Genomic DNA, 16968 nt, shown 5'->3' on the forward strand with positions numbered 1-16968 from the left:
TATTTTTGAATTTTTTCCCTGCCAAAATAGCCAATCTGGGAATGCAATATCTGCTGGAAGTGACTACAGCATTATTAAACTTTTTCATGGTTATATTTAGACTTTGGGGGCACTTGGTTAAGGTTAGAGAAAGATCATGGTCTTGGTTTGATACAAAAAAAGCCACCATTTTTCACTAACTTCAAAAGGTTGTTGTCTAAACCTAAAAACACACAGGACTCAGGACGTGAAGCTCAGACTCCGGTGTTTACATCCTGTGTTTTGTACATCCACCCTCCACCCAACCTATACCAACAGAGAAAACAATTTAGTGGTATATAATATATAAAGTTCTAGGAGACAGGGTTGCCTTAATCCACAGTTGCACAAAAATTGGTCACATCTATTGCCTTTTTTTGAGATGCCAATTTTTTAAATCTAGAATTGCAAGCACAGCCACTTGTACCCAGAAATGTGGACATTCAATATGGCTATTACAAAGTGTGCCTTTATGACAGCACAAACTATGACGTTGCATAATCATTGACAAGCCAAGAAATTTAAACTTCATCTTGTCATTCATATCAGTTCACATTTGTGAGGTTCGACATCAAATACTTGAGTGTGACTTCATGGTTGAGAGAGTGTTGATTATTATATGGTAGTTTTTCAAATATTCATGAATGCTGAGGAGTGATTGCACAAGTCCAGTATTAACACAAAACACAGCAGCTTAGAAGGCTTTTTCAACATGAGATGTGCTGAAAACAAACAACAAAACAGGTTATATGTCACTGAACCAATGATTAAATGAGAAACATACAGGAAGATGAAACTGAAACTGTAAATTGCAAGCTTACAGTTTTCAAGAGCGCCACAGCACTTGAGCTCTTGAAATGAAAATGGAAGAAGCATTGAGTAAGTAAGCAAACATCTCCATTCATATTAGAAACATGTGATAATTAGTTAACAACTGAATTTGTTTTTAAATCAGCAAAACATGAAAGACATATGCGTGGCCAATTTATTTATTCTGAATAGATTAAGGTGCAAAATCAAGAAGAAAGGAACGAATTTTCTGACTTCACAACATTGACAGTGATGTTGTAGCATTGTTCAGTAGTAATTCATGTTGTTCTACTGTCACAATGACTTGTACCTGTACTGATGACAAGCTTGTGCAGTCTGGACAGAAGGCCAGGACCCTTTCCAAGTAAGGTCACAGTGTACTCGGTCTGCGGAGACAGATCCTCAAACTGGAAGGAGCGAGCTGAACCGGGAAGAACTTTTTTGAAGGTTTCGTCACTTTCTGTTGCAGGTTTGACTCCTTTGATGTTTTGGATGGTTGGTACCTGTGTGCTGACACTTTCAGATACTCTGTTTTCCTCTTCAGTGTTTCTGTTATCAGCTTCTGTTTCTTTTGTTGGTTTATTTGTCCTTTCCTTGTCTTCCTTGCCATCTTCTTTCTCAGAGTCTTCTTGTTCCTGCTTTTTCCTGCTTTCCTTCTCCTTTGGCTCTTCATCTTTTCCAGCTTCTTTCTTGGTCACAACAAAGTTTTTATACTTCCCCTCAGGTGCATCCCATATGACTGTAAATCTGTCTGAGGTCTGGTCCGTCACCCTCACATGGTTCAGAGGTTCCCTTGTGACTCCAGATGAAGAAACATCTGATCCCGTTGGAGATTTGGAATTACTGCCTGTTGTTTGGTCAGTTTTACTGTCAAACTCCAGTTTTGCAGTATGATTTGTTTTTGGATCCTCTCCCCTTTGGCTCCCACCGATATTTCTCATCTTGGTTGTTATTCTTCTAGTTGGTGGTTGTCTCTTTGGAAGTGTGACTGGTCTTGAGGCTCTTGAATCAGAGGAAGTTTGTTTGATTATTGGTCTTCCTTGAATTGTAGTGCCAGTAGTTTTGGCTGCATTGACTCGCTCTTTATGAATACCAGAGTCAGAGTTAGATTCTGGGGTCTGAGTTTCTTCTTCCCCAGATTGGCTGGTTTGAATCAGATCATTGTCCCCCTTTTCTAACTGGTTGGTCTGTGGTCTGACGGTAGTGTCATGGCCACCCATGTGGATTTCCCCTGCAGTGTCTTGATCTCCAAATTGTCTAATTTGGACTTCTTGGGTAGGGTTGTTGTAACCCTGCTGTCCAGATTGGTTATCTGGGAATTCAGTGGTATTCTTCTTTTCTGATTGGATAGCTTGACTTCCAACTGCAATGCTGCTGCTTCCATTTGGCTTTCTTTTGGGGAAATGCTTACTCATTGGACTTCTATGTGGAGGTTGAGGTGGTCTCAGGTTTGTACGGGTTCTGTTTCGGAAAGGCCCAACATACAGATTAGGGCGACGTGAGAAACTAACTTTGGAGGTTGGGTGATCAGAAGAAGGGACTCCATTAGTTCTAGTCTGACTGAGCTTGGTGGGCAAGCTTGCCCTAACTCTGCCTTCAGTGTCCTCTACTCCTGTCCCTGTACCTTCAGCTGGATAGGATTTTTCTTTGGGACTGGAAGGATGTGATGAAGAGGCTGGTGATTCAGTGGAAGAAATTGGCTCAGTGTTGATCTCCTTTGCAGGATTTATAGGTCGAAAAGGACGGGCCCGGACTCTCGTGTTTGGGCGAGTTTGGTTCTGAAAAGGTCCCACGTTTGAAAGGGGGCGATGCAGGTATCCCCCTTTTGGAGGAAGACGACGAACTGGGAGTCTTCCTCCTTCTGTTGGTGTTTTTTTCTGATTTTGTTCAGCTCCAGAGGATATAATGGTAGTTGCTTTATCTTTGTCTGCACTCGTATCACTCACTGGTGCATTTACCTCAACTGCAGATGATTCTTCTGAAGCAGATGAAGACGGCGACAATGATAACTCACTTGTGGGGGTATGTGTCGTCTCTGTCTCTCTAGTAGGGATGAGGTTTAAAGGTGAAGAAGAATGGTAAGGAACTTTTAAATTTGGACGGGTTCGATTCTGAGAGGGTCCCATGTTTGGTTGTGGGCGACGCATGAATCCACCTTTTGGAGGTGTGCGACGGAAAATAGGTATGCTTCCTACTCTGAAAGGTACTTTTGGATCTTCTGGTGATACAGCATCAGTGGTACTTTTGGTACTTTTGTCAGTAGCAACATCTGCTTCATTGCTTTCAACTGGATCTGATATTTCTGAATTGGAAGAGGATGATGATGAAGGTGATGGTGATGATGTTGAAGATGAAGTGAGTGATGTTGATTCTACAGATGAAGAGGATGATTGTGAGGTTGATGGATGTGATGATGATTTTGAGACTGATGAATGTGGTGATGATGATGATTGTGAGGGTGATGAGGCTGATGGAGATGAAGAGAATGATGACAGTGGCTTCAGTCCTCCTAAAATCTGCTTCCTCACTGTTGCTGCATCATCAGAAAGGTCTGCAGGTTTGGACAGGTGAACAGAAAATGTTGTGATATTCAAACTGTCAAAAGTGTCTGTGAGGAGTTTATGTAAAGGATCTGGTGAATAATTGAGCTCAGTCTCTGTGGACAACGGCTTCAAATCAAAATTATTTTTCAGTGGCGTATCATCTGTTTCAGAGGAGCCCTGATGTGAGTCTGACGTAGTTTTTCCTTCCAGCACTGTTCCATCCCCTCTACACCCGCTGCCTCTGTCTGTCTTATGGGGTAATCTGATGTGTGTCACTTTAATTTTATTCATACACTTCTTCTCGTGGCTTTGACCAGCCCCAGTTGCCCCTAAAGACCCTGGATCAGCGTTGCTTCCCTGGACTGCTGTGCCAACATCTGGTGGATTTTTTGAGCCAACAGGAACAGTTAGATCTTCCGTGTTGGTTCCTGAATCAGTCCAAGACATTATAGGTGGATTTTTGTCTTCCCTCCTCTCAGTACTCGATGCCTCTACACTTGGGTCTCTCATAGTCAAAGCTGTCTCCTCCTGTGTCCTGTCTCCTACAGTGGGAGTACCTGGTTTAGGTTTTTTGGCTGCAAACGGCGCCTTCTTCTCCCATAATGGGGTCTTTGTGCTAGGGCCAACTTTTCTACCTCCAGGCACAACTCTGGTTGCGTTGAAACGTGAAAAGTTCGGGGCATTTGGCTTCCTGGAAAATACAGGCCTTTCAGCGAGTTTGAGCTTGGCGCCATCTTTTCTGCTCACCAGAGGTTTAGTTTTGGCAATCACAGTGGCTGAGGGGTCTTTGTTATGACCAGGGACACCTCTGACTTTCACAGAGTCAGCCTCGCTCCCATCCTCCTTCCTCCCCTGTTGGTCAAAGACTTGCCTCTCAGGGTTCAACTCTTTGTCTCTGTCGCCAAGTTCTTGTCCTGGTGCTGGTGTGACCTGTGTGGTCACAGCTGCCATGGTAACCTTCGGTAATGTATTCCCTAAAGATGTGAAGGGAGTGATCACTGTTAAGCTTATTGTACGCTGCTGTTTTTTAAAAATCCAGAACGTATCAGATCTAATAAAAGGAAGAAAAGCAGTTTTAATATTCATTATGATCATTATTATGTAAGAACAAACAAACAGCGAAGGGCACCGGTATCCATGTAAAACCTGCAAGGAGAAAATTGAAATATAATTAATGTTGAACTTGGACAGAGGAATTCAACACGCTTGGTATCTGTGTCACTGTTGAGAAGGAAATATCATGGCAGAGATCAGGAAAACATAATATTTTCTTCTGAAACTCATAATTTTCTTTGCTCCCGGAGAGTTGAGGCTGCACCTCGCTTCATTAACTTTCTCCACGCTCTAATGCATTTTATATGATGCGTTCTATTGAATAATGAGGTGTCACATAAAGTTTCACTTGCTCTCACTTACCAGGAGCAAAACTGTTCTCACCTGAATACAGTTTGGACGAGACAGTTAACTGAAGCAACGTTGGAGCAAGATTTTTTCCCCTTTTGTTCCTTTGTGGTTAAACTGCAATTTTTATCCCTTTTTATATTTCTTTTAATCTATCTCCATGTCTCTTTGTTCTATATCTTACTTTTGCCTTTACAGTATTGCAGTAAAAACTTCAATTTCACTGTCCTTCAATGAAGATGAAGGATGGGGTTACCTCTTAAAAACTTTCATAACCCACTGGATTATCTTAAAAATGAAACCCCATGAAAAGACCAAGACGAACAATGTGTTGGTCCATGTCTCAATACTTTCCAACAACCCTGTCTGTGGCTCTCAACACAAAGTCCATTGGTTCCTACTGAAGAAATTTTTACTCACAAATATATAGTTAATTTTTTAAAGAGGCTCAGTAATTACCTCAAACACTCTAGTACAGGAGGAAATTGTGCATTTGTTGGGGACTATTTTTAGCGGTGGATTAATCCATATTTGGTGCTCTAGTGAGTATGTCTGGCAGCAGGACGGTTTGTGTGCAATTAAATCAAAATAAACTACAGGGTGTGTGTTCATGGTAATGAAGGAACCTGTCACCCAGTGCAGTGGTGTGGCTCATTGATGTGTTTTTAATAGTTTTTGGACAACAATGGAGGTCTACGGCACAGAGGAATAAAATATATCACATAATACTCGTTAGTAGATCAGTTCATTGCTAGTTTGGCTCTTTTCATAGGATTTGTTGCCAATAAGGAAAATATAAAATGTTGCCAGATTTATCCTTTAAAATGTTTTCATTGGTTTTCTCCAGACAGCTGTGATTCATTATATCATATTTTCACCCTTAGGAGCATTTATACCAATTAATTTACATAAATTTGGTAGCAAATGCAAAACCTACTTGAATTAAACATTTGAATTCTACTGTATGTACTGCTAGATCTGTTTGTTTCCTCTCCTTGCACCATCCTCCCTCTCATAATAAATGTATGAAAAATATCCAACAAACTATCTCACGTAATTGAAACTTTCCTGTAAGCTGTAGTCAATGTGACATTACTGAAAATTTGGTTTCAACCCTTAAGCATTTCACTATAACTTTTAAAATTCAAGTAAATAAGCAACAATTAAAGTTTAAGTTTGGAAAAAACATCCTTAGTCACTCTTGATTCAGGGTTTAGTACTCAAAAATTCAATTATTCTGCTCTTTTAGGGCTGTGTGGTTGTGGATTGATCAGATTTGACTGACAGTACTGGCAACGGGAACAAAGGACCCCACTACTGTCATCGAATTTTTTTAAAACTAAAATATTGCTAAACTTGGATCAGTGCAGAGAAATATCTGACATCACCATTTTCCAGCTGCCTGCCGCCTCAAACTTGTGAGAGAGTCAAAGGTGAAATCACAAAATAACCAAACTCTTCTAACGTATTAAGAAACTGAGAAAATAGGTTTTCAGGGCCTTTGACTGAGCTAAAATAAAATGTAATCAACCCCCAGCAGTTGACTTTGGTTTAACTCACCAGGAATTGTCTGAGTGGTTGCTGGTTCACTCTGACTCGAGCCTTTTTCTGCCACAAGTATGATGTCATACAAATGCCCTGCCTCCAGCTGCTGGATGTGGGCGGAGTCTCTGCCAGGTGGAAAGGTCATTTCTTGACTCCTCCCTGCTCCGTCATTGGGCGACACGGTCATACGGTACCTGTCAATCTCACCCTGTGACTGTTCCCATTGGACCACCGCAGACGTGGAGGTCGTCTTGACAATTTGGAGTTTTGTGGGACCAGAGATGACTGAAGAAGAAGAAGAAGGAGAAGAAGCAGAAGAAGATGTGAGTACTAACATTTCATTTGTTGAGAATATTTCCTGCTTGATGTCAGCCAACCCAATTTAGGAACCTCATGTTGCAGCCAGTTTGTATCACTCAGTAGATGCTAGACTGACCTGATTTTACAGATTTACCTCAGGTGTTCCTAAGTGTACATATTCCGAACTTTGTGATAATTAGGGATGTCCCACGCTAATCCTAAGGAAATGTATCAGGGCTGATTAAGACTTATTTTAATTAGAGCTGCACTGATGAATCAATTAGTTAATTGCCAAAAAAATAATCAGCAACTATTTTGATAATCAGTTAATTATTTATTTTTTGAGCAAAAATTCCACAAATTTTTTGGTTCCAGCTTCTCAAGAGTGAGGATTTGCTGCGCCTGTGCAATTAAACTGTTTAAAAACATCATCAAATTAAGAACATAATTCAGTTTTTACAGTCTCTATTCTACCAGATAACATGTACCTGCACTATGGGAGTGACTCCTAGGGGAAAAAGAGGGTGCACTCACACTTTTTCAACCTTTAATTTACCCTGCAGACTTGGCTCAGCACACCTCCACCTCTTCACTTTCCTAAACTCACAGTTACTCTCATGCAGCCACAGCTTCTCGGCAGCTGCCGCAGATTACATCGTTCACAGGAAGGGCAGTGAGAGGGAAATGTTTAAACTCTCTCTGCCAGTTTGGAGATTTGAGCTGCTCTTGTCTGCCAATATATTGGTCAGACTCATACACTTAAGAATGCATTTTTATGGGCACATTTTACATTTGTAAGCTTTTCTGTCAATAATAATGATTTCAGTTTCTGCTGTAGTTGATGAATATGGCTTTTTTCAACACTTTTTGTTGTTGTTTTTAACAACTGACATTGGAAAACAATTCTCTACACGAGAAAATATATGATTATAAATTAATTTTCTCTAAATCTAAACACATTATTACTTCTCTCATCCAAGTTGCATGGGTAGGAGCTGTTACCTGCTTCCAGCAGAGTAATATTAATCTATGCACTAGCAGATGGACAAATGTTATCACATTGCACTCTGAACTAGTTTTCACCACGTTAGGATCTGAAACACCAAAAGATGCTGTTATACTTTGTCAATACCTTAGACAAAGTTTGAAAACTATGACAGCTCCAGAACATGTGTGTCACAAGGCCACAACACTCACATGAGGGATCAGTATTTGGGAATATTCATGTAGATTAGACCATTAGAGCCTATGTACCACTTAGGCCTTTGTGTGGTTCTGTAAGGCTTTTTAATGCCAGAATTTTGTTTTGAAGCTGCACCTAATATCCTTCATTTTGACAATATTTAAGATTTTTAGTTTTTCACCTGAAATGCAGAACTGTGTCTTAAAACAGTAAATTAGGGTGTTATGAGACATGAAACTTGGCACTGAATCCCAGACTGATAAAAGTTAAGCAGTTAAACCCACAGCAGAAGTTAAACCCACCACACCTCTTCAGTACTGCAGCTGTGAAACTCTGAGATATACAGTATTATTAAACAATTCAATGAAATAACATTTTTAAAGAAGACAATTGACCACAAGCAGTAAAGGTAAAACAAAGTATTAGAAATCCAATATCAGTATAACTTTTCTTTCTAACATTCATTCAGCTTCAAAAATATTCTACTGTTCAAATCTTTCTTCAAATTGCCCAAAGAGAGAAATGTAAAGTAAATAAATGTAAACAGCTCACGGGTTGTGAATTCGGTCGAGCTCTTGGCTCCCCTCCTGCCGTTGATCTCTCCGGTGATGCTGACGGTGTACTCCTGACCGGCTGCCAGGCCTGTCTGGGTGAAGGTTGTCAGGCTGCCCTCCACCTGCACGGTTATCTGCTGGTCACTCTCCTTCTGTTTGAATAACACAGAAAAGAAATTACAGTCAGTACAGAAACCTACATGAACTTATAACCATGGTGGGAATTTAATGAATCTTCTGCCCCCCAAATCAAAAAACAAATGAATGAAAAACTGAGCTTTACCTTCTAAATTCTGTTTCTGTTCAGGGATTTTTAAACAACTTTTTTTTTTTTTTTCACAGGAACAAAACCTTTAAATATACCGGATAAAGAATTAGGTATATTTTTAACCCTAAATGGTACCTGCAGGCTTAAGAGCATCCAAAAAAGCTTGTACATCTTTTTATGTGCTGCAACTCAATCTTTAAAATGACACAATATCCAACAATAAATATTCACTTATGTAGATCAATTATATTTGTGAATGTACCTTTAATCTATAGTGTTAAAATAACTGGACTGTGAGCAGACAAACATTTATCAAATGAAGCTTAAGCTTTAAAATCATTCACAGAAGTTAAACCTTAAAAGCAAATAAATTATACTTGCATGTATGTTTTTATGATTTAATTGCAATGTGCTCCCCGCAGTGTCACACCTGATTCAGAAACTCTTTAAATTATCCAGATCAGATGGTAAAACTGAGGATATTTCAATGCTATTTGATGACCAGTAGAGGGAGTTTTCCCTCTCACATGAGAGATCTTAATTCACCATTCACCATTTTGTCAACATTTATGGATCTCAGTGGAGATCCCAGTAACAACAACAAAAACAACAAAAACAACAACAACAACAATAACAACAATATGTAATCATCATCAGGATGCATGAGGATCCTTGTCAGACTGAATGGAAACACTGCAGTCTGCAGGGCACCCACATGTGGGTGGGTGAAGTTGTATTGTTTTTTTTCTGGAGTTTCCAAAATCAAACTTCACTGAAGTAGAACAGAAACAATCCCAAGGGAGATGTTACCGAATGTCCAGAAACTGCAGTTTTATTACATTAAATTATTTATTTAATGTGCTTCAATCAAAAAGTTAGTTTACCTCTATGATTGAAAGTTGTCATTATTTATTCAGTGACTGCTATGCTCTGCCCAGAAGGGACCGTGAAACCAATATAAATTCGGTTTTCAGTTTGAAATGATTTCACCTGCATATTTTTCTGTTCCAAAATAATTGTGTCTTGCAGTTTCAATAAACAGGCTCCTCGAGTCAAATGCAAGCGAGAAAAAATAGAAAAATAGAAAGGAAAATGCTAAAGGAGTATCAATAAGTAAAAAGTAAGTTATTCCACTTGGAATTTTAAAGGTTTTGATATTCAAAGTCTACTTCAAAGTACACACTCTTCTACAGGACATCAGCAGTTATATGGAGCATTTCAGGGGTTATATGGTAGAAAAAAACCAGAGTGCGCACAGATTAATAAACTGTGTGAATGGATTACTGAACTGAGTTTAGGGGAAATGATGAAAAAAGGCAATGAGAATGTAATACTTTATCTGTGGAGAACCCTTTTAAGGTTTGGTTAGGTTTAGAAACAAACACAACTTGGTCGGTATTACGAAACAACATGGACTATCAGAAGGAAATGGGAGGTAAACAGTTTACTTCCATGTAAAAGTCAGATGTTTTCATGACCCATCCATCCACCCTGACCTCCTCCCTCTGCATAATACCAGGAGACTCTCAATGGACAACTATGACCTGCAAGGAAAGGATCCCATTATAGACGGAGACAGTCAAAGGTGTACTTTCGGTAGCCTTCTAGCTTTTCTAGTTGTACTGAAATATGAGGTAAACAGTGAAGAAGAGCAAAACACATCTGTCACCCCTGTTTAGTTAGGATAAATTGTGATTGGAAGAATGCAAAACACTCACAAAAACAATGAGAAACAAACTAAAGACTTAAAGCATCAAACTATGACATATTCATAATGAATATCAACGCAAACATGAAGTTTATCAGATTTTAAAACTACATTTAAGGATCTGATCAGAATGTTTAGAGAAATATCAGATATTAAAAAGAATGCAGCTCAATGCCAATGTAAGTACTGACACAAAATATGCAACTTTTAACAATAAATTCCTACTATGTGTCAGTTCTGATATTTTTAATTGAAAACTCATAAATCAACATCTGACAACACACCGATAAGCTAACACAGTGTTCTGACGCTAGTAGATTAGCTCGCTGGCAGAAATGCTAGCTCAGCTACCCTTATTGGTCACATGATCCTCTCCTTGCAGGTCATAGTTGTCCGTTGAGAGTCTCCCTCTGTCTAATGAGGCCTCCTGACTTGCTTCTTTGTTCCCGTCGTAATTCCTACAGCCACTAGAGGGCTTTGTCACTTTGGCATTAGGTTTGTTTCCATCCACCCTTTTATACACTTTTTCAGTTTGTGGATAAAAAAAAAAAGTTGAAATGCTGGAAATTCAAAAAAAGTTGGAATATCACAAAAAAAGTTTTTACATTTAGATGAGGAGGAAAACCTGATGTATCAGTAAAAGCAATATGCAAAGAAAATTGCAAAAGTGCAATGGAAAGAGATTAAGCGAATAAACATCTCTTCAAAAACCTTTTGTGTGACGTCAGAGATGCTGTTTTTCCACAGTCTATACTTGACACCGATTAGAAAGGATGAGATGTGCTCACAGCTGAAGGGAAAAACAGTCTGAACTTAGAAGTAATCTTATCATCACAGATGCTGTTGTGACTCTGTTTTCTCATTTCCATAACTTCAGTCAGGATGATTTCACGCTGCTGTTGCTTTGAGGTTTTTAAATCCTAAAAAAGTTCTTGTTATTCACTCTCTGCATTGTAAATCCTTAAAACTTCTCCTGAATTAAAGGCTGCAGCTTACTCAACAATTACTCAGCAGGGAGTGCAGGACTGACATTTTTTTTTGACTTCTTAATGAATGGATACCATGTTGTAGGACCACAGCTGGTTGCCATGCTGGTAACTATGTTGGTTGCCTGGCGATGGAACTCCAGAGGTCATCCTGGATCAGTGTCTGTGTGTCAAAACGCTTTTTATTCATTTCAATATGAATGAGGGTGACATCATTAAAACGGAGACTCAATAAATTCACGATAGGCTTTAAAACAAGTCGAGGCTGTGTGGCGTCTCTATGGTGCGTTCAGGGAAAATGAATTTTGGTTGTTTCTGAACACGAGGAGGATGTGACTCTCAATCTGGATGTTTATGGTCGCTTTCCTGCAAGAAAATAAATCTCTAAAGAAGGTTCTGTTTGTTTCCATTGTCACAGGAGTTTTGTAAAAGTAGGATCACCACATTTAGAGTTTGTAAATGCAAGTACATACAGTTTACTACATTCAAATGTTCAAATGGCAGATGTGGAAATGAAATAATATTCCATTACATGTCCTGCATTCATAATTTTACTGAAATATAACTATGTATCAAACTTCAAGTATCAGAAGTAAAAGTGCTCATTAGGCAGCATGCAGAGTAATAATGATGTTGTTAGTCAAACTACCTTATATACAGTACTCTCTGGTCTGTTAAGCAACTTAAATAAATGTAGTGTAGTTAAAAGAGCAGTGTTTATTTCGTAGCGGAGTATAAATATAAAGTATAGCATCACATGGAAATACTTATAAGTACCTTAAAACTGTATTTAAAGTGGCTATAATTAATATTTTTTAGAGACACTGTATGAGTTCGTAGTGATGACCCTGCAGAGAATTTTCAGCAACTCTGCAGCTCTTGGCTTTACAGAGCTTTATAGTGAGTTTCAGCTAATTTTTTAGCTTGTTTAGCTGAGCCAGAGTCAGATATTTCCCTCAGGAGTTGGTAGAGAGCAAAAACAGAGCTAAAAGAGAGTGAGTATTGGACTTATATTCACCAGGTGGACAGAAACACAATTCCAAATGAATGGTTATATTGCTCCGTAATTGCTGGATGTGGACATAAACAACTGTTTCCAAACTAAAGTATTAGAGAAAATAAGATTTTGACCTGATGATTGTGCTACATAAAATGTCAGGTGATCAAAGTTTCTGCAGTTCATCCTCTGGGGAACATGAATGTTTGAAACAAATTTCACAGCAATCCATCCAATGTTGAGATATTTCAATAAAGAACTAAAAAGTCAATCCCATGTTGGAGCTAAAGGAAAAGTCAGAGGATCACCAAAGTCAGTAGCATTCATCCTCTGGGCACCTTGAAAACCAAATTTCAGGGCAATACATCAACTAGTTGTTGAGATTTTTCACTCTGAACCAAAGTGGTGGACCGACCATCTGACCAACATTGCCATCCATCAAGCTGTGCTGCTAACAGGACTAAAAACAGTTAAACACGTCTCCTTCAGTTTTCAGTCTTCTCCTTTGCTGAAAACATCAGTGTGTGAATCAGTCGTCTGGGCTAAAGTTTAATAAATAAACTTTTGAATGAATGACCTCCTTGCACTGACCACTGATTTATTCTGAGGAGTTTCAGTTCAGATGATTCATTCTCAGAGTCCAAAATAAAGCTGCAATTTAGTTCTAAATTAACTGCACTTTGTTCAGATAACCAATCACATTACCACTGCTGGTTGATTCATCGTTCCCACTGACATAAAGTCTCCACTTCCTGTCACTGAAATGGTTATCTTGGATTGCTGGACCATTTAATTCACATCCATATGAAAGAGACACTTCTAGTTTCATACAGCAATTTAATACAGACGTCATAAAATGGAGACTCCCTTCATGGGGCATAAAAAACCCATTCAGACTCTGTGTAGTTCCACGACTCATTAAAGCAGTGTAAGAAGAGTTATGTACTGTATCCTGCGTTTTTTTCTGAATATGAGAAGGAAGTTCAGAATTTTGTTTTCAAGTCATTGCAGTGAAAATTTTTCAGTTGGTTTTTATCCTGAATGAAAATAAATTAAAGTTCTCCTCAATAAGTTCCCTTGATTTAGAGCAATTTTGCTATTTTGATACATGAATAAAGGAGCAGAAACTACCTGAACTAGAAATCCTTAGAGCACACTATTAGGCCAAAAGTATATGGACACCCTGGTTTAGACAAAACAAGCACTGATACATTTATTGACACAAGTATTTTCATTTGATGCTACTTTATACTTCCACTCCATTACATTTCAAAGGGAGATATTGTACTTACTTTAAAAAATCAAAGTACACATCAAATAAATTTCCCCCCAAGATGGTTTCTGTCATTTTAGGTCATTCTTATCATGTTGTTGTTTGTCCAAGTGCTCATTTTTCTGATAAGTTTGTTTTTAATTAGTTATTTGACGATATAAAAAGGGGTGTGATGTCATGACTGACAGCTGTGACAGCCATTCACAAGCTTCTCAAAAGTCAGGTGGCAGGACGGCTGAGGGGGCGTTTCCTGCCCCACTCTACTGTGCAGACTCTGGCTCCAAATGATGTCACACAAGCAAGATGGCAGCTCCCATGAAGGAGATATTTTGGCTTCACTTTTGCATAGCGGTAAGAAGTAGAGACAGTATATACAGTCAGTGATTTGGACAATGCTACACCTGTGCTACACAGATGACACACGTGATAGCAGGACTGGGACTACTACCACTTGACAATGTTTCCTCAGTGTTTTGGACATTATGCTTAGGTATCCACTGGCTTTTATATCATTCCTATTGCTTTAGCTCAGGCAAACTTTGAACTCTCTCTTAACAGGCTCAAGGCAGATTTTGACAAGTTGACCCCACTTTAGCTCTCTCTGTGGGGAAAGGCAAATTTTATCAAAAGGATTAGTGTCCCTAAATTCCAATACTTGCTGCAAGCCCACTCATTAGATATTCCATGTAGATATGTCAAACAATTTCATGAGCTCTGGAAGAAATTCTCATGGGGGAGCTGCCACCAGAGACTTGACTTAAAGAAGCTGCAGCGGCCAGTTGATAGAGGGGGCATGGGCTTCCAAAATTTGTTATTATACCACTATGCCTTTAGCCTCATATATCTGGGCCACTGCTCACTTCCTCTGGAGAAGGCACCACCTTGCTTTTGGATCTCCCTTTTTGGTACTTTACACCCTCTTTTGTTGATTTGTGAGGGCCAAAACTCATCACATTATCATTTGCAGTCAATTCAGAAAAAAGTGTCTGCAGCCTATAAGTCAGATCATTACTTGTTCTCTTCAACATGGTTATGGCTTAATCCAAAGCTCCTTGTTGATAAGACACCCTTTTACTGGAAAATATAGGCCAAAAAAGGTATTATGACCTTAAAGGATATGTATGATGGCTCTGTACTTAAATCTTTCACTATGTTGAAGGAGCTTTATGATATACCTCAGAATTAATTCTGTAGATACCTCCAAATTAGACATTGATTTAGGCTGTTCCAAACTCTCAAGTGACTGTAAAGACCCAATACCCTCAGTGACCTACTTGCTGTCTTTGGTAAGGGCAAGGAAGCCTCAATATACTACTCTGCTTAGCTGGAGAGACTAGGCGAATAGACAAACATGGGACATAACCAGACATGGGAAGCAGACCTCAGTCAGTCATTTTGTGATGAGGAATGGAGTGCCATTCTGCTAAATCCAAAAATATCGAGATTAGGGAGCAAGATTAGAGGTTAGGATAGAGTTTACTGGACCAGGGTTGGGGATGGTGGACAGCAATTCATGAGAATACTAAACCAATCATAGGTCAGGACCATTTTTACCTAGCCTATATGTATTTGGGGACTCTGCCCCACTAAGGGGGATCCCTGAACCCCAGACAAGGTGGATCCACACAGTCATCATGCTGGGCTGAAAGCTCCTTATTAGGTAATGGAAATCAGTGGATCTTCCTCATCCAGTTTATGGTTCATGCTTCAATTGAGTATAGCGGAAGCCTATGAAGAGTCAACATACAAGATGGTAAACTAGACCTGTACCATGCTAAAGGGGGGAAATATATTGATCTTATTACAGAGCCATAATGCTCAATAAGGCATGCCCCATATGAGGTTAAGGCAGATTTCTTCTGCTAAACAATCAACCCTAGACTCTCATGGGTGAAAAGTTGGAACCACCATGCAAGTATCTTAAATTTACCAAGCTCCTCTTGGTGTGGTGATGTAAACTTTCAACCCCTGCGGTTTGATGTTGACATTTAAGTCTGTAAACAGAAGACAACTAAACACTTTGTGGTCATGTTTATCCTTTTTCTTTATCTGTTGGCCAATATCTCGTTCTGGATTTATGTACTGTTTTCTGTCATCTATTGTGTTGCGATGTTATGGAAACGTGAAAAATAATTAAAAAAAAAAGCTTAGGTCATAAAAAGAGTGTAGAATTTTCTCTCTGTGTAGTTCAGATGGTTCAAACTCTTTCCCTCCCTGCTGATGATCTGTTCTCACTTCAGCTGACGTTGTTGTGACAGTCTGTTGTTTATCTGTTGGTCTGGTAAACAACTGCTGATGAATGTTGTCTCTCTTTCTCTCTCTTTCTTTCTCTTCCTCTCTCTCTGTGTCACAGCTGTGGGCTGGTGGTGATGTCATCTCCTTGGCAGTCGCCATGTTTTTGACAGTGTTTACATATTTCCCGTAGCAACAAGCATCCCACATCTGCATCTTTTCCTCTTGACCTCCAAGCGTTACTTTTCTTCTGTTTTCTGTATTTTTCTGTATTCACTGTGAGACACTGTCTTTCTCTCTCTCATCTCTCCCTTTTCCCATTTTTCTTTCTTTCTCGTACTGTCGCAACTGAAAGTGGGGATCAGCGATTCACGTTTCTGTCTGGCTGATGATTTGCTGAACTGAATGTGCCGCTTTTCTCCTCCACTCAGCCACATGAGAGCACACTGACTGAGGAATATTGGTGACTCTCTTTAAGGGAGAGGAGTCAAAGGAAAGGATGACAATTTTTCAAGTCTGTCTTAAAACAACAGTCAGGAGCCCAAATAAATGTTGAAACAGCTTTTTCTTGCTGTAATCATTCCTCCTGTTCATATTGACCATTAGACGATCCCTTCATAATGCACTTACATTCTATGTGATGGGGGACAAAATCCACAGTCCTCCTTCTGTTCAAAAATGTATCTAATAATTTGTCTGAAGCTAATATGAAGCTTCAGCGTCCAAATGAGTCAAATTAAGTAGATATCTTTCAACGTTACAGTCTTTTTAGTGCCAAAGTCCCTCTTTTTGTTACTATACTTCCACCACAGCTCAACAGGGAAACACTGTCTGAGGAAACACAAAGAGGGAATTTGATGCTAAAAAGACTGTAAATGTGGCAGATATCCACTTGATATGACTAACTCAGACTGCTGAAGCCTCATATAAGCTTCACATCAACTTTTAAGTGCATTTTTGCACAAAATGACTGTGTGGACACAATGTGGATTTTAGTCCCCATCACTTACATTGAAAGGGATTTTTTTAATAGCCACTATGAGCAAGAGGAATGATTACAGCGAGGAAAACTTATTTTAGTGTTAATATGGGCACTAGAGAGTTGTTTTAAGACACACCTGAAAAATGGTAAACCTATCCTTTAAGGTCA

General features: G+C 39.2%; 1 protein-coding gene across 2 annotated transcripts in view; it reads right to left on the reverse strand.

Moving 5' to 3' along the window:
- LOC121913297 (tenascin-like) overlaps positions 1–16968 on the reverse strand; it is a 66955-nt gene that overhangs the window by 18774 nt on the left and 31213 nt on the right. For both annotated transcript variants that reach the window (XM_042435975.1, XM_042435974.1), the window contains exons 7-9: positions 8353–8506; positions 6333–6602; positions 1139–4345 (exon numbers count right to left, since the gene is read on the reverse strand). In XM_042435975.1, the coding sequence (XP_042291909.1) occupies positions 1139–4345; positions 6333–6602; positions 8353–8506 (3631 nt within the window). The remainder of the gene's footprint in view (positions 1–1138; positions 4346–6332; positions 6603–8352; positions 8507–16968) is intronic.

The sequence above is a fragment of the Thunnus maccoyii genome, chromosome 15 (assembly GCF_910596095.1).
Source record: "Thunnus maccoyii chromosome 15, fThuMac1.1, whole genome shotgun sequence".
In the NCBI taxonomy this organism is placed as follows: domain Eukaryota; kingdom Metazoa; phylum Chordata; class Actinopteri; order Scombriformes; family Scombridae; genus Thunnus; species Thunnus maccoyii.